This window comes from Chiloscyllium plagiosum, unplaced genomic scaffold (assembly GCF_037043375.1).
Source record: "Chiloscyllium plagiosum isolate Xiang-an unplaced genomic scaffold, Cpla_swu_hap1 HiC_scaffold_28, whole genome shotgun sequence".
Lineage (NCBI taxonomy): Eukaryota > Metazoa > Chordata > Chondrichthyes > Orectolobiformes > Hemiscylliidae > Chiloscyllium > Chiloscyllium plagiosum.
Window position 1 is genome coordinate 16,766,615 of NW_028270166.1, and position 25,142 is coordinate 16,791,756.

Genomic DNA, 25,142 nt, shown 5'->3' on the forward strand with positions numbered 1-25,142 from the left:
TGCAAGTCTTCAGTACTGTTGTCAGAGCATTCTCCAGGTCCATAGCTTTTGCAATATCCAGTGCATCCAACCATTTCTTGAAATCAAGTGGAGTGAATCAAATTGGCTGAAGTCTGGCATCTGTGATGCTGGGGACCTCAGAAGCAGGCCAAGATGGATCATTCACTCAGCACTTCTAGCTGCCATTCAATGCAAATGCTTTACCCTTGCCTATGCACTCATGCGCTAGGCCCCACCGTTATTAAGGATGGAAGTATTTGTGGAACCTATACTTCCATTAGTTTTTTAATTGCTCACCACCAAACATAATTGGATATAGCGGGACTGCAGATCTTTGATCTGGTCTGTTGGTTGTCTGTCAGCCCTGTCAATTGCATGTTATTTCCACAAATAGCCCTGTGTTGTAGCTTAACCAGATTGAAACCTGGTGCTGCTCTTGGCATGCACTCTTTGTTGAACAAAGATTGATGTCTCAACTTGATTTGGATGTGAACATAAGAGGTATTATTACATAAGAGGTACAGGAGGTACATAGGAGGTTTGCAGATTACACCAAAATTGCAGGTATAGTGAACAAGGAAGAACGTCACTTCAGAGTACAACAGGATCTTGATCAGATGGGCCAATGGGCTGAGGAGTGGCACATGGAGTTTAATTTAGATAAATGTGAGGTGCTGCATTTTGGAAAGGCAAATCAGAGCAGGAATTATACACTTAATGGTAAGGTTCTGGGGAGTGTTGGTGAACAAAGAGACCTTGGAGTGCAGGTTCATAGTTCCTTGAAAGTTGAGTCTCAGGTAGATAGGATAGTGAAGAAGGCGTTTGATATGCTTTCCTTTATTGGACCGAGCATTGAGTGTAGGGGTTGTGAGGTCATGTTGTGGCTGTACAAGGCATTGGTTAGGCTACGTTTGGAATATTGTTCGCAGTTCTGGTCTCCCTCCTATCGGAAGGATGTTGTGAAACTTGAAAGGGTTCAGAAAAGATTTACAAGAATGTTGCCAGGGTTGGATGATTTGAGCTATAGGGAGAGGTTGAATAGGCCGGGGCTGTTTTTCTTGGAGTGTCGGAGGTTGAGGGGTGATCTTATAGAGGTTTATAAGATCATGAGAGGCATGGTCTTTTAATAGACAATGTCTTTTCCCTGGGGTGTGGGAGTCCAGAACTAGAGGGCATAGGTTTAGGGTGAGAGGGAAAAATTTAAAAGGGACCTAAGGGGCAACTTATTCTCACAGAGGGTGGTACATGTATGGAATAAGCTGTTAGAGGAAGTGGTGGAGGCTGGTACAATTACAACATTTAAAAGACATCTGGATGGGTATATAATAGGAAGGGTTTAGAGGGATATGGGCCAAGTACTGGCAAATGAGACGAGATTAAGTTAGAATATTGGTCGGCATGGACGGGTTGGACCAAAGTGTTTCTGTGTTGTACATCTCTCTGACTCCATGACTTAACTTGATGATAATTCTGAAGTGGTGGATATGCTGAGCCATGCAATTACAGATTGTGGTATAATATAATTCTGCTGTTAATGGCCTGTAGCACCTCATGGATGCACAATTTGAGTTCTCAGATATACTTGACGTATGCTCCATTTAATGCATTGGTAGTACCATACATGTTGGAGGGTATCCTCAATGTGAGCAGTATGTAAACCAATAGATTTCATTATGGTCCTCATCTTTTGCCATTCTGCACTATGTTCTTTATTTACCAGGACTTTGCTGCCGTAAATCCTGCCATCAAAGCCCAATGTGGTTGGCATTCACTCAGGTGGGCTGTGGGCCTGTGGCTGCAATCCCACTAAGGGGCCTCCACTGAGGTATGTCAGATAACAAGCTGCACCTCCATGTCGTCAGTCCAGTTGGATCAGTCTGTAGCTTCAGCAGTGCCACCAATACAAGTGACTAGTAAGCACGGGAAAAGAGAGGGCATCTCCATATCAAGGTTTTCTTGTAGGCAAGTACCAAAAAAATAAATTTGCTGCTGAACCCCAGTAATAGGCTGCCCAAATCACAATGACTTCTTTTTTATATTTTCTCTTCAGCAACATTGCGGTCGATGGAGTGGACTTTGTTCCAATGCCCTTCCGATCCAAATATTTTGGGGCATGAAGCCTGAGGAAACCTTACCCCAGCAAGTCACAGGGAGGTGACTTTTCCATGTGACTGATGAGCACTCCTAGTGGTGGAGATGGGGTGCAGCAGGCTCTTTGGCCAGCAAACCTAGAAGATTGCCTTCAAATGGCGTTTTTAACTATTCTTTGGAATCCCATTTCTATTCAATGTGCTACCAAGCCACCACTGTTGTCCCTGCTGTGACTATGATCTTTGGCATGAACACAATGGGCTTCCCTCTTGCACTTTTCATTCCCATGTTCCTGCCCTTCATGCCTCCAGAACCCTATTCAAATCCCAGCCATTAACTCCATTTTGCTTCCCTGTTGAACAAAAATGTTTTGGAGTCAGATTTATTTGTATGTTGCTGAGCAGAACATTTGTGAGATATCCAGATATTAAAAATAGTGTCAGCCGTATGGAACAAGGTCAGACTCCGATAGCCAGGCCCACTTCATGGAAATTGATGTCTATTCAGAAACCATGAAAAGTGACATTGGCAACTATCCTCCTGTAGCAATGCAGACTAAGCAAGATAAAAATGCTGTTATATAAAACACAACTGAGTAAAACAGTATTGAAAAAGGGAGAAAGAACGAACAAATGAATGAATACCTGAACCGCAAACAAAATCAGTGTGGGAAGATTGGATTTTTTTCTTTCATGGCATGTGGGCATTGTAAATGAGGCGAGCATTTTTTGCCTATCTTTAATTGCTCTTGAATTGTGTTGACTGTTTTAACATTTTGGAGAGCAGTTAAGAGTCACCCACGTTGCCATGGACTCTGGATTCATGTCTAAGCCAGGCTAGCTAAAGATCGCAGATTTCCTTCTATATAAAAAAAATTGTGAACCAGATAAGTTTTTTCAAACAGTCAATGATAATTTCAAGGTCGCCATTGTAGTGACTAACTTTATAATTCCAGGTGTTATGTTATAATACATTATAAAGTATAAAGGATTGAGAATAAGATTCTCTAGAAAAAGGGGGTGAAAGTAATCTAAGTTTGCAATGTCAGTACGCTCATGTCAACCTGGCAACTAATTTTTCACATCACTTTTTAAGTTTGCATTGAATTTGAAAACATAACAAGGATTTTAACTTTTAAACCAAGTCAGAGTAACAATGAGAATAGGAAATGAGTCCGCCAAAGAAAAGGTTTGCACAGACATTCTGTCGAGGATTCTGGGTAATCCAAGATGGAGGACGGGAAAAATTTCTGGCTGTAACAGCTGCTCCTTTTTTGAGGTATTTTAGGTGCTGAAGGTGATTTCTTTGAATTCCAGGAGCAGCAAATACTGTTTCATATGCTGTTGGATTGTTTTGGAACTTTGGGAAAAAAAGTCAAAACAACAACAGGTGAGAGGGAGAGAGCGAGAGAGAGAGAGAGACTGCATTTGTTGTTTGAATTCGTGTATCATTGGACATCGGAGTGCATCTGGGAAAATTAACAAACAGTGAAATTCACAACTGATCTTGGAGGAACTGTTGGGTAAAGTTCACACCACATAATCAGATAACTTCAATGTTGTTTTAAGTGTGTCCTACAGATAATCTGCAGTAGTGAGTAAAGTGGGTTCTTTCTTGATTATGTTTTTGGAGATAAGTCTTTTGATTAAACTTAAAATATAAGCCAATATAACTTAAAATATAATTTAACCTGGGGCAGTGTTTGTAGAGGAATAAGACGGTGTTAATTTCTGGATCTATAGATTGTGAAGAAGCAAAAATGGCTCTTGTCAGATGTGGGAGTTTAAAGAGGGTTTAAAGGTTACTGTGGATTATATCTGCCATAAATGCTATTGGCTGCGAATCTTATCAGATTGAATGGATCGGTTGGAGAGACAGTTAGAAGCAATGAGGAATGTGCAACAGCAACAGTATGTGATGGATGGCAGTTATAGAAGGGGGGAAAGTCTCAGTTACAGTCTCATAGATGGGTTAACTCCAGGAAAGGTAAGAGAGGTAAGCACCCAGGGCAGGAGTCTTTTGTGGATATACCCATTTCAAAAAGGTATGCTGTTTTGGAAAATGTAGAGGGGGATGGATTCTCAGGGAAACATAACATGAACAGCCATGTTTCTGGTATTGGGACTGGCTCTAATGTAACGAGGGGTATGTCGGATTCCAAGAGATCAACTGTCTTAGGGGATTCTCTAGACCAAGGTACAAACAGACGTTTCTGTGGCCAACAGCAATAAAGCAGAATGGTGTGTTGCTTCCCTGGTGCCAGGATCAAGGATGTCTCAGAGAGGGTGCAGAATGTTCTCATGGGGAAGAGGGGCCAGCAAGAGGTCATTGTCCACATTGGAACCAATGACACGGAAAGAGTAAAAGGTTGAGATTCTGAGGGGAGATTACAGAGAGTTAGGCAGAAATTTAAAAAGGAGGTCCTTGAGAGTAGTAATATCTGGAATACTCCCAGTGCTACGAGCTAGTGAGGGCAGGAATAGGAGGATAGAGCAGATGAATGCGTGACGGAGGAGCTGGTGTATGGGAGAAGGATTCACATTTTTGGATCATTGGAATCTCTTTTGGGGTAGAAGTGACCTGTACAAGAAGGATGGATTGCACCTAAATTGGAAGGGGACTAATATACTGGTAGGGAAATTTGCTAGAGCTGCTCCGGAGGATTTAAACTAGTAAGGTGGGGGGAGTGGGACCCAGGGAGATAGTGAGGAAGGAGATCAATCTGAGACTGGTACAGATGAGAACAAAAGCAAGTCAAACAGTCAGGCCAGGCAGGGACAAGGGAGGACTAATAAATTAAACTGCATTTATTTCAATGCAAGGGGCCTAACAGGGAAGGAAGATGAACTCAGGGCATGGTTAGGAACATGGGACTGGGATATCATAGCAATTACAGAAACATCGCTCAGCATTGGGCAAGACTGGTAGCTTAATGTTCCAGGATACAAATGCTACATGAAAGATAGAAAGGGAGGCAAGAGAGAAGGGGGGAGGGGCGGCATTTTTGATAAGGGATAGCATCACAACTGCGCTGAGGGAGGGTATTCCCAGAAATACAAGCAGGGAAGTTATTTGGGTGGAACTAAGAAATAAGAATGGGATGATCACCTTATTGGGATTGTAATATAGATCCCCTAATAGTCAGAGGGAAATTGAGAAATAAACTTGTAAGGAGATGGCAGCTATCTGTAAGAATAATAGGGTGGTTATGGTAGGGGATTTTAACTCTCCAAACATTGATTGGGACTGCCATAGTGTTAAGGGTTTAGATGGAGAGGAATTTGTTAAGTGTGTACAAGACAATTTTCTGATTCAATATGTGGATGTACCTACTAGACAAGGTGCAAAACTTGACCTACTCTTGGGAAATAAGGCAGGGCAGGTGACTGAGGTGTCAGTGGGGGAGCACTTTGGAGCCAGTGACCACAATTCTATTAGATATAAAATACTGATGGAAAAGGATAGACCAGATCTAAAAGTTGAAGTTCTAAATTAGAGAAAGGCCAATTTTGATGGTATTAGGAAAGAACATTCAAAAGCTGATTGGGGGCATATGTTGTAGGTAAACACAATGACTGCAGATGCTGGAAACCAGATTCTGGATCAGTGGTGCTGGAAGAGCACAGCAATTCAGGCAGCATCCGACGAGCAGCAAAATTGACGTTTCGGGCAAAAGCCCTTCATCAGGAAGGGCTTCCTGATGAAGGGCTTTTGCCCGAAACGTCAATTTTGCTGCTCGTTGGATGCTGCCTGAATTGCTGTGCTCTTCCAGCACCACTGATCCAGAATGGGGGCATATGTTCACAGGTAAAGGGACAGCTGGAAAATGGGAAGCCTTCAGAAATGAGATAACAAGAATCCAGAGAAATTATATTCCTGTTAGGGTGAAAGGAAAGGCTGGTAGGTATAGGGAATGCTGGATGACTAAAGAAATTGAGGGTTTGGTTAAGAAAAAGAAGGGAGCATATGTAAGATATAGACAGGATAGATCAAGTGAATCCTTAGGAGAGTATAAAGGAAGTGGGTGTATACTTAAGAGGCAAATCAGGATGGCAAAAAGGGGATATGAGATAGCTTTGGCAAATAGAGTTCATGAGAATCCAAAGGGTTTTTACAAATACCTTAAGATAACTAGGGAGAGAATAGGGCCCCTCAAAGGTCAACAAGGCAGCCTTTGTGTGGAGCCGCAGAAAATGGGGAGATACTAAATGAGTGTTTTGCATCAGTATTTACTGTGGAAAAGGATATGGAAGATATAGACTGTAGGGAAATCGATGGTGACATCTTGCAAAATGTCCATATTACAGAGGAGGAAATGCTCGGTCTTGAAACGGGTAAATGTGGATAAATCCCCAGGACCTGATCAGATGTACCCGAGAAATCTGTGGGAAGCTAGAGAAGTGATTGCTGGGCCTCTTGCTGAGATCATTGTATCATTGATAGTCACAGGTGAGGTGCCGGAAGACTGGAGGTTGGCTAACATGGTGCCACTGTTTAAGAAGGGTGGTAAGGACAAGCCAGGGAACTATAGACCAGTGAGCCTGACGCCGGTGATGGGCAAGATGTTGGAGGGAATCCTGAGGGACAGGATGTGCATGTATTTGGAAGGGCAAGGACTGATTAGGGATAGTCACTATGGCTTTGTGTGTGGGAAATCATGTCTCACAAACTTGGTTGAGTTTTTTGAGGAAGTAACAAAGAGGATTGATGAGGGCAGAGTGGTAGATGTGATCTATGTGGACTTCAGTAAGGCGATCAACAAGGTTCCCCATGGGAGACTGATTAGGAAGGTTAGATCTCGTGGAATACAGGGAGAAGTAGCCATTTGGATACAGAACTGGCTCAAAGGTAGAAGACGGAGGGTGGTGGTGGAGGGCTGTTTTTCAGACTGGAGGCCTGTGACCAGTGGAGTGCCACAAAGATCGGTGCTGGTTGCTCTACTTTTTGCCATTTACATAAATGATTTGGATGCGAGCATAATAGGTACAGTTAGCAGATGTAACCAAAATTGGAGGTGTAGTGGACAGTGAAGAGGATTACCTCAGATTACAACAGGTTCTTAACCAGATGGGCTAATGGGCTGAGAAGTGGCAGATGGAGTTTAATTCAGATATATGCGAGGTGCTGCATTTTGGGAAAGCAAATCTTAGCAGGTCTTATACATTAATGGTAAGGTCCTAGGGAGTGTTGCTGAACAAAGAGACCTTGGAGTGCAGGTTCATAGCTCCTTGAAAGTGAGTCACACGTAGATAGGATAGTGAAGAAGGCATTTGGTATGCTTTCCTTTATTGGTCAGAGTATTGAATACAGGAGTTGGGAGGTCATGTTGCAGCTGCACGGGACATTGGCTAGGCCACTGTTGGAATATTGCGTGCAATTCTGGTCTCCTTCCTATCGCAAAGATGTTGTGAAACTTGAAAGGGTTCAGAAAAGATTTACAAGGATGTTGCCAGAGTTGGAGGATTTGAGCTATAGGGAGAGGTTGAACAGGCTGGGGATGTTTCCCCTGGAGCGTCGGAGGCTGAGGGGTGACCTTATGGAGGTTCACAAAATTATGAGGGGCATGGATAGGGTAAATAGGCAAAGTCTTTTCCCTGGATTCAGGGAGTCCAGAACTAGAGGGCATAGGTTTAGGGTGAGAGGGGAAAGATATAAAAGAGACCTGCAGGGCAACCTTTTCCCACAGAGGGTGGTACGTGTATGGAATGAGCTGCCAGAGGAAGTGGTGGAGGCTGGTACAATTGCAACATTTAAGATGGGTATATGAATAGGAAGGGTTTGGAGGGATATGGACCAGGTGCTGGCAGGTGGGACTAGATTGGGTTGGGATATCTGGTCGGCATGGACGGGTTGGACCGAAAGGTTTGTTTCCATGCTGTACATCTCTCTGACTCTGTGACTCTATGACGTTGCTGGAAAAGAAACATAGAGGTTGTGATAAAGTAACTGAAGTAACTAAAGTAACAAGTCCATTTCATTTTCCTGGCATAGATCAATTTCACCACCATAGTTATTGCATGTTAAGTTTTGTGAAGTGATCTATATTACTGATATACCTTTGAAGACAGTTTATTTCACAATCAGTGGCATCTGCCATTTTGTTCATGTAAGTTGATATGTTCCTTCTATACATTTCTTGCATCATAATGCAGAGATCGACAAATTATTGCCGTGATTAGGTTGGTATGAAACCGTCAGAAACTACATTTCATAGATCTGAGACAATCTCTGAATCAAGACATGAGAGATCTATTTGTTACATAATGTATTTCTGTCTAAAACTTAAAACTGCCCATAAACAATTGTTTTTCTGGTTCATCCTAAAATTATTTTCCCATCTGTAAAATCCTTTTGACCAAAGCAAGAAGCTTTCCTTTGTGTCATGGACCAATATTGTTAATTTGTTCTTTATAAAAGGATTTACAAACTCATTCAAAGTGGCTCACTGAGGAACTCTTCCTCTCATCTGTCTAATTTTGAATAACATTGATTGAAAATCACAGATACCAAAATATCCCACTGAGGTGTGTTCTGGTTGGGTATGGGAAAAAAAATCTAACCTTTTCAGCATATACATTAGCCCTGATTTTGTGATTCTGAATCAAAGAACCATGCTTGCCATTTTGCACACAGTGAATTTTCATGTTCCAGAGCAAATTTCTTATTCCAATACTAATGTGAGTTTGGAGGTATCGGTGGAATAAATGAAAACAAGAGGCACGTTGGTCAGTAAATCTAATTTAAGAAATCTCGTAGCAAGCAAAGCTGGAAATAAAAGGCATATTTACACAACAAGAATTAATGATTTTATAGAAAGAAAATTTATAGTGTCATGTCTTTCAGTTTTTATTGTGAAATGCTGTACTTAGTGTTATTCAGCTGGGCTTGAGTTAGAGTCAGAAGGTTTTACAGTCAATATCCAAGACTTGAGTGCAAAGATTAAGGCTAAATTAGGTGCAATGCGGGTGTGTAGTGCACTATTGGAGGTGCTACCTTTTCAGATGGATGTAAAAAATCCCATCATTGTTCTTCAAAATGGTGTAATCCTTGATATCCTGGACAATATGTATTTCTTCACGTTACTCAAAAAACAAATCATTTTGTCATCAGTACATTGCTATTTTGTGGGAGCTCATTGGGCATAAGTTGGCTGCGACATTTCTGACATTACAGCGGCGATTAAACCTCAAAGACATTTCGTTTGCTTTGAAGAGGTATATGACATTGAGTTTGTGAAAGGTCTTAAATAAATGTTTTATTTTATTTATATTGTTGCAAAGAACTGTGGATGCTGGAATTCAGAAACAAACAAAAACACAAAGTGCTGGAGAAGCTCAACAGGACAGACAGTATGTGTGGCGAGAAAACAGTTAACATTTCAAGTTGGATGTTATTTCTTATGAATTTTTCTGAAGAACGGTCACTAAATGAATGCAAGTCTTCTTCAGTTTTACGTTTTTGCAATCACTTTCTTCACGCTAGCATAAGTAATGCTAGTATCCTCGTTATGTTTTGTATTTCTAAGGTGCACACTTTTAAAATTGTTTCAGTTGAAGTGGAAACTGTGATGTGATGGGACAGGAGTATGTTGCATTGAGCACTGATGTTTCTTAGCTGTACAATCTCCATCAAACCCACCAGAAATGTTCCTGTGTGTTCCTAAGACCTGGGAAGCTGGCCTTGAGCTGTGCTCACCCATAATTCATAGAGCATCATTCTTCAACCCACCTACAGTTTAGCAGCTGTATCAATTTAGATGTTGAAGAAACTTGTGGGAGATAATTTGAAGGTGTGTGCTGATTGGAAGTCCATTAAGCCATTTAGATAAACCAACCAACATAGAAGCTATTGTGAGCTGTAGAATTGTATTGCTGCATTCAGTGTATTCAACACTTCTTGTAATCTATGTCTTGCATTGACATCAACTCTGTTTCCCATTAATGATTTGTAGGCAGCCATAATTAAGTCCAACCAAAGTTATCCAAATTAGTAATTCACATGCATGGTGATCTTTGAGAGTGAAGCAAATGATCTGAGGCAGCAGACTGGGGAGCTGATTTACACCCAGGATGGTTTTGCCAAAACTGTCCATGTCTGCAGTCAAAGCCTAAACTCAAGTTGTCCAAGGGTAACCTGCTTCACTTCTTATAGTACTAGGAGGCAATTGCAGAAATCTATCTGCTTTTACCAAAGTGCAGACAAGTTCCATTACAGGGCCAACTCTAACATTCATGCATTAAACAATTGACAGTTGTCTTGTCTGCTAGGATAAACTTTCTCTTAGCTATTTGCCCCATTGAAAGCTGGCAACCACACAAGAAATTAAAATAATGGTGAAGGGTCACTGGACCCATGTTTTAAAAAATTCTCAAGGTCAGGTTCGTAGGAGAGTAGTCTGACACAGAACAAACGACCAAGAGGCGAGTCTGCTAGAATATGAGCATTTTATTCCCCGCAGCGTCGCCACAACCAGGTCTCATACTTACAACGGGTCTGGCTTATACTCACTCTACATGTTACCGGAACTGGGAGCCGTCAGTTCTCGTAGAGCGGTTGCCAACAACCCACGCTCGGCGGTTAAACGTAACCCCGGAGCAGACTCACCGAACTGGAGACTTTTCCAGCTGATCTACTCTTTTCCAGATATAAACATTCATGTGAACAGCAGAGCAAGGCTAAAAAACACATTCCATTCTGGTTACATACAGATAAGAAGATTCACACGGGGAGGTGTGTAATAAGATTCACACGGGACTAAGCAACACCTCCATTCCGGTTAGATTCACACATGTATTGGGACATAATTTTTAACCGTTTCACCACATTCCACTGCTTGGCCCAATACATGTGTTACATTATGATTCACACATGTATTGGGACATAATTTTACACCACATTCCACTGCTTGGCCCAATACATGTGTTACATTATGCTTAATTCAGTTCAATTCGTTTCAGTTAATTTCAGTTCAGTCAATTCAGTGTAGTTCAATTCAGCTCAGTTCAGGTCTGTTCAGTTCAATTCAATTGTGTTCAATTCAGTTCCGTCCATTTCAATTCAATTTAGCTCAGTTCCATTTTGTTCCGTTCAATTTGATTCACTTCAGTTTCACTCAGTTCAGTTCAGTTCAATCCCATTCAATTCTGTTAACTCCGCTTCAGCTTTTTGGACATGCCCACATCCTCCGCTGTACCCCAGGCAAGGGGTTCTTCGGCAGGACTGGGATCCTCTCAAGGGTGGACAGCAGCGACCCTGGGGTTCCTCCGGTCGCCCCCCACCATTTCTCAAACAAACTGCCACGTACATGCCCACATCCATGCCATCCCGGGACGGTCGGGACCTCCACAGTTTGTTCTTCTGGTTTCTTAGTCTTTTTCCAAAACATTGTTCTGTATCAAAATCTCTCCTCAATTGCGATTGACCCTGCTCGCAGCGCCAAATGTTTTAAAAAATTCTCAAGGTCAGGTTCGTAGGAGAGTAGTCTGACACAGAACAAACGACCAAGAGGCGAGTCTGCTAGAATATGAGCATTTTATTCCCCGCAGCGTCGCCACAACCAGGTCTCATACTTACAACGGGTCTGGCTTATACTCACTCTACATGTTACCGGAACTGGGAGCCGTCAGTTCTCGTAGAGCGGTTGCCAACAACCCACGCTCGGCGGTTAAACGTAACCCCGGAGCAGACTCACCGAACTGGAGACTTTTCCAGCTGATATACTCTTTTCCAGATATAAACATTCATGTGAACAGCAGAGCAAGGCTAAAAAACACATTCCATTCTGGTTACATACAGATAAGAAGATTCACACGGGGAGGTGTGTAATAAGATTCACACGGGACTAAGCAACACCTCCATTCCGGTTAGATTCACACATGTATTGGGACATAATTTTTAACCGTTTCACCACAACCCAATATGTTGATTCTGCTTTCTCTCCACAGATGCTGCCACACGTGCTGAGTTTCTCCAACAATTTCTGTTTTTGTTTAACAAGTCACTACACGTTTCCTTGAATTGTAGGCAGCTATTCATGGTTACATATCTAGCCCATTCTTGAATATTGTGATGTACATGTGTGTTCATAGATTCTTATAGGAGAAAGTGAGGACTGCAGATGCTGGAGATCAGAGCTGAAAATGTGTTGCTGGAAAAGCGCAGCAGGTCAGGCATCATCCAAGGAGCAGGAGAATCGACGTTTCGGGCATGAGCCCTTCTTCAGGATTCCTGAAGAAGGGCTCATGCCCGAAACGTCGATTCTCCTGCTCCTTGGATGATGCCTGACCTGCTGCGCTTTTCCAGCAACACATTTTCAGCGCTGTTCAGAGATTCTTACCCTATGCTTGACCATTGCCATGTTATGAGTATCCAGAAGTTACTTTTCCATTTGTATCCATGACCTATGATCTCCGAGGGCGCAGTGACTTCCACACTCTCATTTCCAGTGAATTTTGATCTAAGTGTGAAAGGGCTCAACTTTTTTTCTGCAGCATGTGCTGAAGTAGCACCTACAGAAAGAACAGTTTGGCCCATACTGCTGATGATGCTTGGAATTGCACAATCACCTTTACTTTCATTCAATAGTCTTCAGCACTTGTTGTGGTTTCACAATGCATCCTGCGCAACAACCAATTTGTGCTGGGATAATGTATAAATGAATGGAATGAGTGAAACTTATTATATAGCATGATATTGGCCATGATCTCCACTGATCATGCTTATAATGTGCAGTTCTTCTAACCAATACTATGATGAACACACACACCTATGACAGTCAAGACTTATTATGTGAAGGGTGGTTTTGCATGTTACTATTGTTCAGAATTTGTTCTCAACATAGCCCGGATTTACTGATGACCAGATAGTCATTTCTGCAGCATAGTTGGGAGTCGCACATTGGAATCCTTCAGACACCCTGGGAATTGCCTGAGAAATTGAAGATTCTGATTAGCAATTGCCCTGTGCCTGGAACTCCCTGAAAGTGTCAATAGACAATAGACAATAGGTGCTGGAGTAGGCCATTCTGCCCTTCGAGCCAGCACCACCATTCATTATGATCATGGCTGATCATCCTCAATCAGTATCCTGTTCCTGCCTTATCCCCATAACCCTTGATTCCACTATCCTTAAGAGCTCTATCCAACTCTTTCTTGAAAGTATCCAGAGCCTCCACAGCCTTCTGAGGCAGAGCATTCCATACACCCAGCACTCTCTGGGTGAAAAAGTTTCTCCTCAACTCTGTTCTAAGTGGCCTACCCCTTATTTTTAAACTGTGTCCTTTGGTTCGGGACTCACCCATCAGCAGAAACATGCTTCCTGCCTCCAGAGTGTCCAATCCTTTAATAATCTTATACGTCTCAATCAGATCCCCTCTCAGCCTTCTAAACTCAAGTGTATACAAGCCCAGTCGTTCCAATCTTTCAGCGTAAGATAGTCCCGCCATTTCGGGAATTGACCTCGTGAACCTATGCTGCACTCCCTCAATAGCCAGAATGTCTTTCCTCAAATTTGGAGACCAGAACTGCACACAGTACTCCAGGTGTGGTCTCACCAGGGCCCTGTACAGCTGCAGAAGGACCTCTTTGCTTCTATACTCAATTCCTCTTGTTATGAAGGCCATCATGCTATTAGCTTTCTTCACTGCCTGCTGTACCTGCATGCTTGCTTTCATTGACTGATGTACAAGAACACCTAGATCTCATTGTACTGCCCCTTTACCTAACTTGACTCCATTTCGGTAGTAATCTGCCTTCCTGTTCTTGCCACCAAAGTGGATAACCACACATTTATCCACATTAAACTGCCATGTATCCGTCCACTCACCTAGCCTGTCCAGGTCACCCTGTATTCTCCTAACATCCTCCTCACATTTCACCCTGTCACCCAGCTTTGTGTCATCAGCAAATTTGCTAATATTATTTTTAATACCTTCATCTATATCATTAATGTACATTGTAAAAAGCTGCAGTACCAGCACTGATCCCTGCGGCACACCACTGGTCACTGCCTGCCATTCCGAAATGGAGCCGTTTATCACTACTCTTTGTTTCCTGTCAGTCAACCAATTTTCAATCCATGTCAGTATTTTGCCCCTAATACCATGTGCCTTAATTTTGCTCACTAACCTCCTATGTGGGACTTTATCAAAGGCTTTCTGAAAGTCCAGGTATACTACAAACACTGGATCTCCCTTGTCCATCTTCAGAGTTACATCCTCAAAAAATTCCAAAGATTAGAAAGCATGATTTCCCCTTCATAAATCCATGCTGACTCTGACCTATCCTGTTACTGTTATCCAGATGTGTCGTAATTTTGTCCTTTATAATTGACTCCAGCATTTTTCCCACCACTGAGGTCAGACTAACTGGTCTATAATTCTCTGTTTTCTCTCTCCCTCCTTTCTTAAAAAGTGGGACAACATGAGCCACCCTCCAATCCACAGGAACGGATCCTGAATCTATAGAACATTGGAAAATGATCACCAAGGCATCCACGATTTCTAGAGCCACCTCCTTCAGTACCCTCTCTCCAACACCATTTTCTGCCTAATATAAATTCCCTTCAGTTCAGGTCCTTCAGACACTATTACATCTGGGAGATTACTCATGTATTCCCCAGTGAAGAGAGATCTAAAGTACCAATTCAACTCTTCTGCCATTTCTTTGTTATCCATAATAAATTCACCCGTTTCTGTCTTCAACGACCCGATTTTAGTCTTAACCATTTTTTTTCTTTTCACATACCTAAAAAAGCCTTTACTATCCTCCTTTATATTTTTGGCCAGTTTACCTTCGTACCTTATTTTTTCTTTGCGTATTTCCTTTTTAGTTATCCTCTGTTGTTCTTTAAAAGCTTCCCAGCCCTCTGATTTCCCACTCATCTTTGTTATGTTATACTTTTTCCCTTTTGTCTTTATATGGTCCTTAACTTCCCTCATCAGCCATTTATATTTGAAAATTCGGAGAATTCTGCTGCAATTAATAATATTTTTAAAATGGTAGACAATTTAACCTAGTTTAACTCCTGGGTAACTATACTAAACTGAACTCCAAACTCATGATTGCACCTACTCTTCATCCTTACAGAATAGACCCCTCTCCTCATCTTCCAAGATCTGACATTTCTCCTTCTCCCTCCCCGGCCTTTTCATCTCAACCACCCCCATCTCCACTACGTCAAAACTGGAACCCAATAACGGTCCCATCTCTTCTCCGACCACCACTCTCTCTCAACACTAGACCTGGTGCCCCATCCATTCTGGGACATTTCAACTGTACAAAACTTTAGTTAAGTCACATTTGGAATATTGCGTGCAGTTCGGGGGCGGCACAGTGGCTCAGTGGTTAGCACTGCTGCCTCACAGCACCAGGGTCCCAGATTCAATTTCAGCCTTGGGCGACTGTCTGTGTGGGGTTTGCACATTCTCCCCATGTCTGTGTGGGTTTCCTCTGGGTGCTCCGGTTTCCTCCCACAGTCCAAAGATGTGCAAGTCAGGTGAATTGGCCATGCTAAATTGCACATAGTGTTAGGTGCATCATTCCGAGGGAAATGGGTCTGGGTGGGTTACTCTTTGGGGGCTCGGTGCAGACTTGTTGGGCTGAAGGGCCTGGGATTCTAATCTAATCTTCTGGTTGCCACACTACCAGAAGGTTGTGGAGCTTTAAAGACTGTGCAGAAATGGTTTACCAGATGTTGCCTGGTTTGCAGGGTATTAGCTATGCGGAGAGATTGGACAAACCTGGTTTGTTTTTCACTTGAACTCCGAAGGACGTGGGGTTGACTTGATAGAAGTTTACAAAATTGAGAGGCCTGGATGGAATGGATATTCAGAGACATTTTTTTCCCAAGGTAGAAACGTCACTCACCAAAGGACGTAGATTTAATGTAAAAGGGGGTAAGTTTAAAGGAGATGAGAGGCAGGTTTTCTACACAGAGTAGGTGGTGGAGGTGGATACAGTAGCAACATTTAAGATTTATGAGTGGGCAGGGAATAGTGAGACATAGACAGCGTAGAGGAAAATAAATTTTAGTTTAGAAGGGCATCATGTGTCAGTGTAGTCAAGGTGGGCTGAAGTCCTTATTCTCTACTGTTCTTTATGACCTTGCTGGACATGACACCCACAAGCCCAGACATACCCTATACACTCATTCATTTACTTGGCACCCTTTCTTCCCACCTCACCCACTTGTCCTTTCACAGGAGTTGTCTGCATTCCTGGAATGTGCTATTTATTATGAAAACAGAGGCATGGTTTTATTTTTGCAGGAACAGTGATTAGCTCCATGTTTCTGGCTCGAGATTCTTTTACTTAATGTTAAAAAAGTAGGAGCAGACAGTAAATCTGGTGATGTTTGCAACTCCTTGGAAAATCTGGCCCAATATTCTAAAACGTTGCAATATTCAAAATGTAGTATTGAGAAAATATCACACGGATGACATTTGTCTAACATAGGCAGCTATCATTTGTTCAATTAACTTTCTGATTTTCTCAATTCCGATTTGGCACCAGCCAAGTAGGAAAGCATGCTATTACCAGCTTCTGTCTCTCCACAAACATGCCTTGTTGGGCCGAAGGGCCTGTTTCCACACTGTAGGGATTCTACGATTCTCCTTCAATTACATAGAAACATAAAACTCAAGAGCTGGAGCTGGCCATTGAGTCCATTCTTTCATTTAACATAATCGTGGCTGAATCTCTATTTCAACATTAAAACGTATGCCCTTCCCATAATGCATGAAACCATCAGCCTCTAGAAATCTATTTCCTTCTTATATTCTATTCAGTGTCTTGGCCTCCACTGCCTTCTCTGGTAGAGAATATCACAAGCTAACCATCCTCTAAGTGAAAATATCTATCCTCATCTCAGTCTGAAATGACCTACCACATATCCTGAAAACGTGACGTCTTGTTTTGGACAGCAGCCAAGAGAAGACATCATCCCTGCATCAGGTCTGTCTAGCCTTATCCTTGATGGGTGCCATTGGTTGGAGCAGGAATATTGTCAGGGTGCAGGAGGGATTGTATGCATGAACACAACAGTTCATACATTTTGCCAATTCCAAAACACTGTTAGCTTTTATCTATTTCACAGCTCAGGCTACGTTCCTGATGTGCTCTGACTCACAATTTGCAGGAGTTTCATCACCCAGTTAAATTTTTTTATTTTTTTATTCATTCATGTGATGAGGGCATTACTGGCTAGGTAGCATTTATTGCCCATCGTAATTGCCCAGAGGGCAGTTAAGAGCCAATCTCGTTGTCATGGGTCACATGTAGGCCAAACCAGATAAGGATAGCAGTTTCCTTTTCTAAAGGGCATTAATGACCAGATGGGTTTTTCCTGACAATTGATTCATGGTCATCAATTGATTCTTAATTCCAGGTATTTTATTGAGTTTAAATTCACCATCTGCCATGGTGGAGATTTGAACCTGGGTCCCCAGAAATTTATCTGGGTCTCTGAACTAACAGTCCAGCAATAATACCACTAGGCCATCGTCTCTCCCAGGGGTCTAGTGACTAATTGAGGGACTAATGAATCCCCTGCATATTGTTTACTCATTTGGTGAAAATATCTTCTTATACTTAAAATCTACGTGGCCAACCACAGATTTGAGTCTAATAGGATAACAAATAGGTAGCAGAACCAGACACTCTTGGACACATTGCTTTGAGCCTTTTTGATCTAAAAGTGAAAAACATAAATGTCATATTCAAACTAGTTGTCCTAGGAGGACCATTAATACTACAGCATTTACATTTAAAGCATCTCATCATAGGCTCCAGTTTGCATTGAACACGTCAAATAGCCACAATATTGTAGTACAACATTCATTCGTTCACGTCAATATAACTGGAATAGTAGCACCATTTTGATTGGCACAGTTTAAGTACAGCTTTGGTATGAGAGCAGTGCTTAATTTCTATCTCTAACATGTGACTAGAAACAAGCAGAATCCAACTCTATACCTGACAGCTGGATATCATACAAGGTATTTGGTGGGACAAATCCAGCACATTTTGGACTATTGCCAGACAAAGGAGAAGAAAAGATATATTTTCTCCTGTCATTAGAATGAAATTGCTTGGGTTCTGTATCCATTTATAACAGTTAATAACTGTCAGGAAGAAGTGACCTTCTTCTCAGCTAGTGTATTGGATTTATAGTAGTAGAGTAGAAATTCCAGTCAATCAAGAAGTATTTAATAGAGTCATAGAGATCAACAGTGCAGAAACAGACCCTTAGGTCCAACTCATCCATGCCAATCAGATATCCTAAATTAATCTAGTCCCATTTTCCAGCATTTGGCCAATATCCCTTTAAACCCTTCCTAATCATACACCCATCCAGATGCCTTTTAAAAATTGTAATTGTAATTGTATCTGCTTCCACCACCTCCTCTAGTGGCTCATTCCATACATGCACCATCCTTTGGGTAAAAATGTTGCCCCTTAGATCCTTTTAAATCTTTCCCCTCTCACCTTAAACTTATGCCCTCTAGGTCTGGACTCATCTACCCCGGGGAAAAGACCTTGACTATTTGCCCTATCCATGCCCACCATGATTTTATAAACTTCTGTATGGTCATCCCGCAGTCTCCAACGCTGCAGGGAAAATATCCCCAGCCTATTCAGCTTCTCTCTCTATAGCTCAAATCCTCCAATCCTGGCAACATCCTTATAAACCTTTTCTGGAACCTTTCAGGTTTCACCATATCTTTCCTATGGCAGCAGGGCAGCAGGGAGGTGTGTGTGTGTGTGTGTTAGTTTCCCATCTACCTCAGGCTGTCTTCCTGATGTTACCCTGTCATATCCTCTGACACACACAATGTGCAAGTATTTCATTACCAAACTAAATTAGGCAAATAATGGGTCCTCACAATTCCTGTTTACTTGACTTGTGCTCGTGTTAAAAGCGAACAAGCAAGGTTAATAACTGTTGCGATGGAGTATTTCACAGCTGCAATGCTAACTTATTTCATCATTGAGAAGCTGGCTCAATCTGGATCGTTAGCCAAATGTTTATTCACACCTGCAAATGAGCAAAGTAGGGTAATGTGTAAAAATGCTTCCTTCAAGATACCCCATTAACTCTGTTTGCATGTGATATGTGATGGATTTGGGCTTAAGCTCATATCCCTTTCTTATAAAGAGAAATTCTTGAACTTGCATTCATTTTGTATACAAGAGTAATGAGGCTTTGATGGAAGTGTATAAGTTATTATTTAAATGTAAAGATACTATTGTCCCAGAGGGCCATAAGGTTGCATTCCCATTAAAGAGAGATGACTGGTGGTGGTTTAGCCTGAGGGCCATCACTCCTCAGGCCTGGGGCAAGGTTGAGAAGGCGGGACCTTCATGGGAACCTCCCCCAGTGTGGGAATTGACATTAGTTAGGCCGCAGCTAGAGTACTGTGTGCAGATATCATGGCCACTCTATAGGAAGGATGTCCTGTAGCTCCAGAAAGTATGTAGAGGAGATTCACTGGAATGTTGCCTTGGCCAGAGCGATTCAACCATGAAGAGAGATTAGATATGCTGGGCTGTTGTTCCTTAAAGCAGACAAGACTAAGAGGGCATCAAATTGAAGTGTACCAAATTATGAGGGGCATACATAGGAAGAAACCATTCCCTTTAATAGAGGGATCAGTAACATGGGTACATTGATTTAAGGTAAAGGACAATAGACTTAGAGGGGATTTAAGTTTTCTTTTTATCCAAAGGGTGGTGAGTATCTGGAACTCGCTGACTGAAAGGACCATAGAGGCAGGAGCATCATGACACTTTAGTAGAATTTACTGTTCTTGTATTAATCAAAGATCAGAAAATTGCATTTCCAATTTCACAGGCCTCAAACCTGCTATTTATGACGGTTAATGGGTTGTTAATTGGCACTGAGTGGATTGGTCGATTCTACCCATCACAGGGTTTGCAAAATTCCACATTGTCCCAGAGGTGTTGGAACCCTGAAACTAAATTTGGGTGCCTATCTTGTGGGCCAATTGCAAATCTGGCCTAGTCAGACTTTTCAACATGTTGTGGTGTTTTTTTCATATTAAAAGCTATTTTAGGTAACTGTCAACTTAGAAAATGTAATATCATTTCCATCCATTCTGAAGCTGCCATCACTATATCAAATGTTTAGAAGACGTGTTTTTTAAAAGAAAATTATAGCAATTTAAAATTACCTTTCAACAAAGCATAATACATCATTTCAGATAAATAAGTTGGTGAGACAGAAAGTGCCTTTCTTTGTGGATAGAGTTTTTATTAACTCTATTTTCCTGTGACTATGTTCACCCCCAGGTCAACGTTTAGAATTCATTTTCTGGCCTTCTCCATCATTACCTCATTTTAGTGATCTGTGAATCTTGACTCCTATCCTTCACCTTACCTATTTAGCCAATATTTGCTTTCCTGTTGCTTTTCCTGCTCTCCCTATAATGGTTGCATTCTTCCATAAACTGGCTGTTTCTGGCATTTATGTTATTTTGGTGCCAACCTTTGGTTGTCCTGTGGGGCAAATAGCCTTGTTTCTCATTCTTGAACCACACTGTCTATAATTCATTCATCCCTTTGTCCATCAATCCGAAGCTCATAATTGTCCAATATATGTATAAGCACGACGTATGGTGGCTTATTACTTTCTAGGATGTGTTGGGATTCAATAAGTGTGAAAGTAGTGCCAATTATGCTTGAGGAATGCACCTTGCATTGTTGCAATGCTGTATAATTACTGTTTTCTATCACTAACCTTACTCAGATTTTTCCACTCTTTCTGATATTGTCTTTTGCAATATATAACGTCTCCGGGAATAAAATTTATTTCTGATGAACTGCACAACGTCCAGAGAATGTTCTCTGGAATTTCAGTTTGAATAATCAATGCCCATCTTCCTGCTTTCTAGGCATTTAAGAATTCAGAAAAAGTGCAGCTAATTTTAGTCCCTTCCTAAGTTGAGTGATGATCATTTATGACTGAAAGAATTCCTAGATTTCTCCCAAATGACAATTGATATGAATTGGAGTCTCTAACCATTTACAATGAGTCCTTCACATGCACTGTCTATGCCAAGGTAGATGTTAATTTACAATTTTAGTTTCTTAGGATTTTATAAAGCAGCTGTATTATCAGGTGATTTATTTCACACTGTCCATTGCTAGAGGCACTTTCTGCTCCCATTTTCATGACTACAATGTTAATACTTTCATCACTTGCCAATTTTCTCTCCCCTACCTCATGTCAGTTGTGAATTTGGCCAGTGTGGCCTGTACAATCCCTATCCATTTCTCCAGTATCTTGTCCACTATTGCTCTCTTTTTCTCTTTACCAGATTGATAACTGAATTGATCTAGTTGCCATACTTATGAATTGCAAGGTGACTTTTTTCCCTCTCTCCCATGCATTTACTTTCAGTTACTAGTGGTGTACCGCAAAGATCTGTTTTAGGTCCACTGCTGTTTGTCATTTTTGTAAATGACCTGGGTGAGGGTGTAGAAGGATGGGTTAGTAAATTTGCAGATAACACTAAGGTCAGTACAATTGTGGATAATGCCAAAAGATGTTGTAGATTACAGAGGAACATAGATAAGCTGCAGAGCTGGGCTGAGAGGTGGCAAATGGAGTTTAACGCAGAAAAGTGTGAGGTGATTCACTTTGGAAGGAATAACAGGAATGCAGAGTACTGGATGAATGGTAAGATTCTTGGTAGTGTAGATGAGCAGAGAGATCTCAAGTGTCCATGTACATAAATCCCTCAAAGTTGCCACCCAGGTTGCTGGGGTTGTTAAGAAGGCATATGGTATGTAGAGGGATCGGGTTTTGGAACCGTGAGATCATGCTGTAGCTGAACAAAACTCTGGTGCAGCCAGAATATTGTGTGTAGCTCTGGTCACCGCATTATAGGAAGGACGTGGAAACTTTGGAAAGGGTTCAGAGGAGATTTACTAGGATGTTGCCTTGTATGGAGGGAAGGTCTAATGCGGAAAGGCTGAGGAACTTGAGATGTTTTTGTTAGAGAAGAAGATTGAGAGGTGACTTAATTGAGGCATATAAGATAATGAGAGGGTTAGATCGGGTGAACAGTGAGAGCCTTTTTCTGAGGATGGTGATGGATAGCATGAGGGGGGGCTTATCTTTAAATTAAGGGGTGATAAATATAGGACAGATGTCAGTCGTGGGAGTGTGGAACGCACTGCCTGCAACAGTTGTAGACTCACCAACTTCACAGGCATTTAAATGGTTACTGGATAAGGCATATGGATGTGAATGGAATAGTGTAGGTTAGATGGGCTTCACATTGGTTCCACAGGACGGCGAAACATCGAGGGCCGAAAGGCCTATACTGCACTATGTTCTGTTGAAGTCTATTGTTACAACTCTGCTCCAAGTCTCCTTTTTAATAGGAGACATGTTACATTTCACACCAAGTTATTTTAAACATTTAGTGTGTGCATTGTCCCTTATTTCTGAATCTCTTAGTAGGATTTTTAACCTGTGAGAAGGTGGTAGATAAACTGCTGATATAATTTTAAGATAATTGGCACCTTTTCCCTCAAACGTTTGTTTCTTGATGTCAGCAGCACCCTAAAATTTTCAGTAGAGAAATTAGGTCCTAATACAATCATGTATGGATTATGCAAACTCTAGAGCCACTGACATCCTGAAAACAAGTTGTCTTGTCATGTTCCATATTCAGTTTCATTTGAGTCTTTTTAATAGACAGCTCAATAGATGGTAGGTCTTGCTTAACACTGCCTGTCTGTGGTGATCAGTTAGTTAACTCCAGGTATCTTCCAGGGTATTGCCACTTTTTTTTTGTTTTAGTGATTGCAGCACATTGTCGTCACAAAACCTGAAGCAGGTAGAAATTTCAAATTTATTAACTTTACTTCCTTTTGTCCACTAGATTCTCTAAATAATATTCAACTAATCCACATCACACATTGGCCATGCATCCACTATCCAACTCAGCACAATTGAATGACTCTCTGACTAAAACATTCATTACTAGGCTGAAGCTTCTTGTAAGTAATAGAATTCCCCCTGCCTGATCAATATCAGATTAGATTAAATTCCCTACAGTGTGGAAACAGGCCCTTTGGCCCAACCAGTTCATACCGACCCTCTGAAGATTAACCCACCCAGACCCATTTCCCTCTGACTAATGAACCTAGTACTATGGGCAATTTAGCATGGCCAGTTCACCTGACCTGCACTTCTTTGGACTATGGGAGGAAACCAGAGCACCCAGAGGAAACCCACATGGACACTGGGAAAACGTGCAAACTCCACACAGCCAGTCACCCAATGCTGGAATTGAACCCGGTACCCTGGTGCTGTGAGACAGCAGTGCCAACCACGGAGCCACCGTGCCACCCCAAACCAGAATATCCTTCTGAACCTTTTATCTCCTGCATAATTTTCATTTCATTGTTATTTCATTTTTGACTATCTATTGCAAAGTACTTGCCATTTTCCTTGTAGTGGCTCCTCGTGGCTCCATATTGACCTTTAATCATATTTCTGTTGGTGGTGCTTATTAGAGTTTGAATGTCCTAAATCCTGTATTTGGTGTCCAGTTAAAATCATTCAACAAGTAGCCATATGATTGATACAAGTCAAGGTGAGACTTTACTTTTAAAACTTTTGTGTTCTGCGTACATTTGACCTCCTGTAATCTGGCAAAAGCCCAGTTCTGTAACATGCCCACCACCAATTGCTTGCTAATCTATGAGTAACTATATGACTTGGGATAGAGGCAGGCCATTCAGCCCATTGAGTTTGCCCCGCCATTCAGTGAGATCAAGACTGATCTGATAATCTTCAATTCCACTTTCCTGTCTTTTCTGCATACCTTTTGATTGGCAGATTTTAATCGGTAAGGGAATCAATCTGCTATTTGCTGTATTAACATAATAGGCTGATAACTTAGAGCCAGTGCTAAATTATAGAAAAAGTAATAACATTTCTTAAGTTGCACTTAGAAATGTTATTTATTGATGGAATAATGTATTTTTACTCTATTGCTTCTAATATGATCATCAAACTATACACAGCATCTTGAGATTTGATTTTTTTGTATAACATAAGGACATATGACTTTAGGCTTATTAAATGCTGATGATTGTTTAAAGACTAATGGAGTTTAGAGTACCCATTAATCAAAAATAAGAACACAATTGTTGGCCTCCATTAATAACAATTAGATAATGTTAGTTCTCCTATTGTTATGAATTGCATAATTTTTTACACTTGTATGTTCTGTTTATCCATATTTATTTAAATTGTTTGAAACATGAAAGCAAAGTCTAATTATAATCATATTTTATTCCCTCCTACCAAAAGATCTTTCATATGACCTATGACCTTGCCAGTGCAGTGATGCGAATATTTAACCTTATTGGAATGATGCTTCTCTTATGCCACTGGGATGGATGCCTACAATTTCTTGTGCCATTGCTTCAAGATTTTCCAAATGATTGCTGGGTTTCTTTAAATAATATGGTGGTAAGTACTGAATTCTATAGTATGAGGCATTATTTCTTAATCATTGTGATTAAATGTTTTTGTTTCTCTTATTTCTTTCATATAATGCAATTTCCAGCATGACAATGTGAAATAATTTGTCTTGGGTGATATAAGCAAAGTAACAGAGGTCTTGTGATGCATTGGATGAGTTCAAGTCACACCTCAAGACTTAATAGCCATGGAAGATTCATTCAACATGTACAGGTGATAGTAATGGGAATAATTCTTAGTCAGCCATGTTGCAAAGAAATTGGTTTCTTTCCCATCACTACCCATAGCTCTAGGCTACAACATGTACAAGTGCATGCTGCCAAAGCAACTGGGATTTCCCAAGTGATCTGTACACACCGTGCAATGTGAAGTCATATAAAATCTTAGCTAAAACACTTCCATTCCTGAAGGATTTTAGCATGATCCTCATCAATTAAAGTTCCCAAGTACACAAACGCCAATTCAACTATTGTCTGAAATGATGACATTGTGCTGCATTAGAATACCCTGATAAAGGAATAATTTGA

The 25,142-nt window shown here is 41.3% G+C and overlaps 1 protein-coding gene across 2 annotated transcripts in view; it reads left to right on the forward strand.

The window, feature by feature from the left end:
- LOC122565372 (potassium/sodium hyperpolarization-activated cyclic nucleotide-gated channel 2) overlaps positions 1-25,142 on the forward strand; it is a 129,395-nt gene that overhangs the window by 20,417 nt on the left and 83,836 nt on the right. Inside the window, exon 3 of one of the 2 annotated variants that reach the window (XM_043721281.2) lies at positions 24,442-24,603. The exons of the other annotated variant lie outside the window; for it this stretch is intronic. Coding sequence (XP_043577216.1) covers positions 24,442-24,603 — 162 coding nt within the window. The remainder of the gene's footprint in view (positions 1-24,441; positions 24,604-25,142) is intronic. 2 annotated transcript variants of the gene reach the window in all.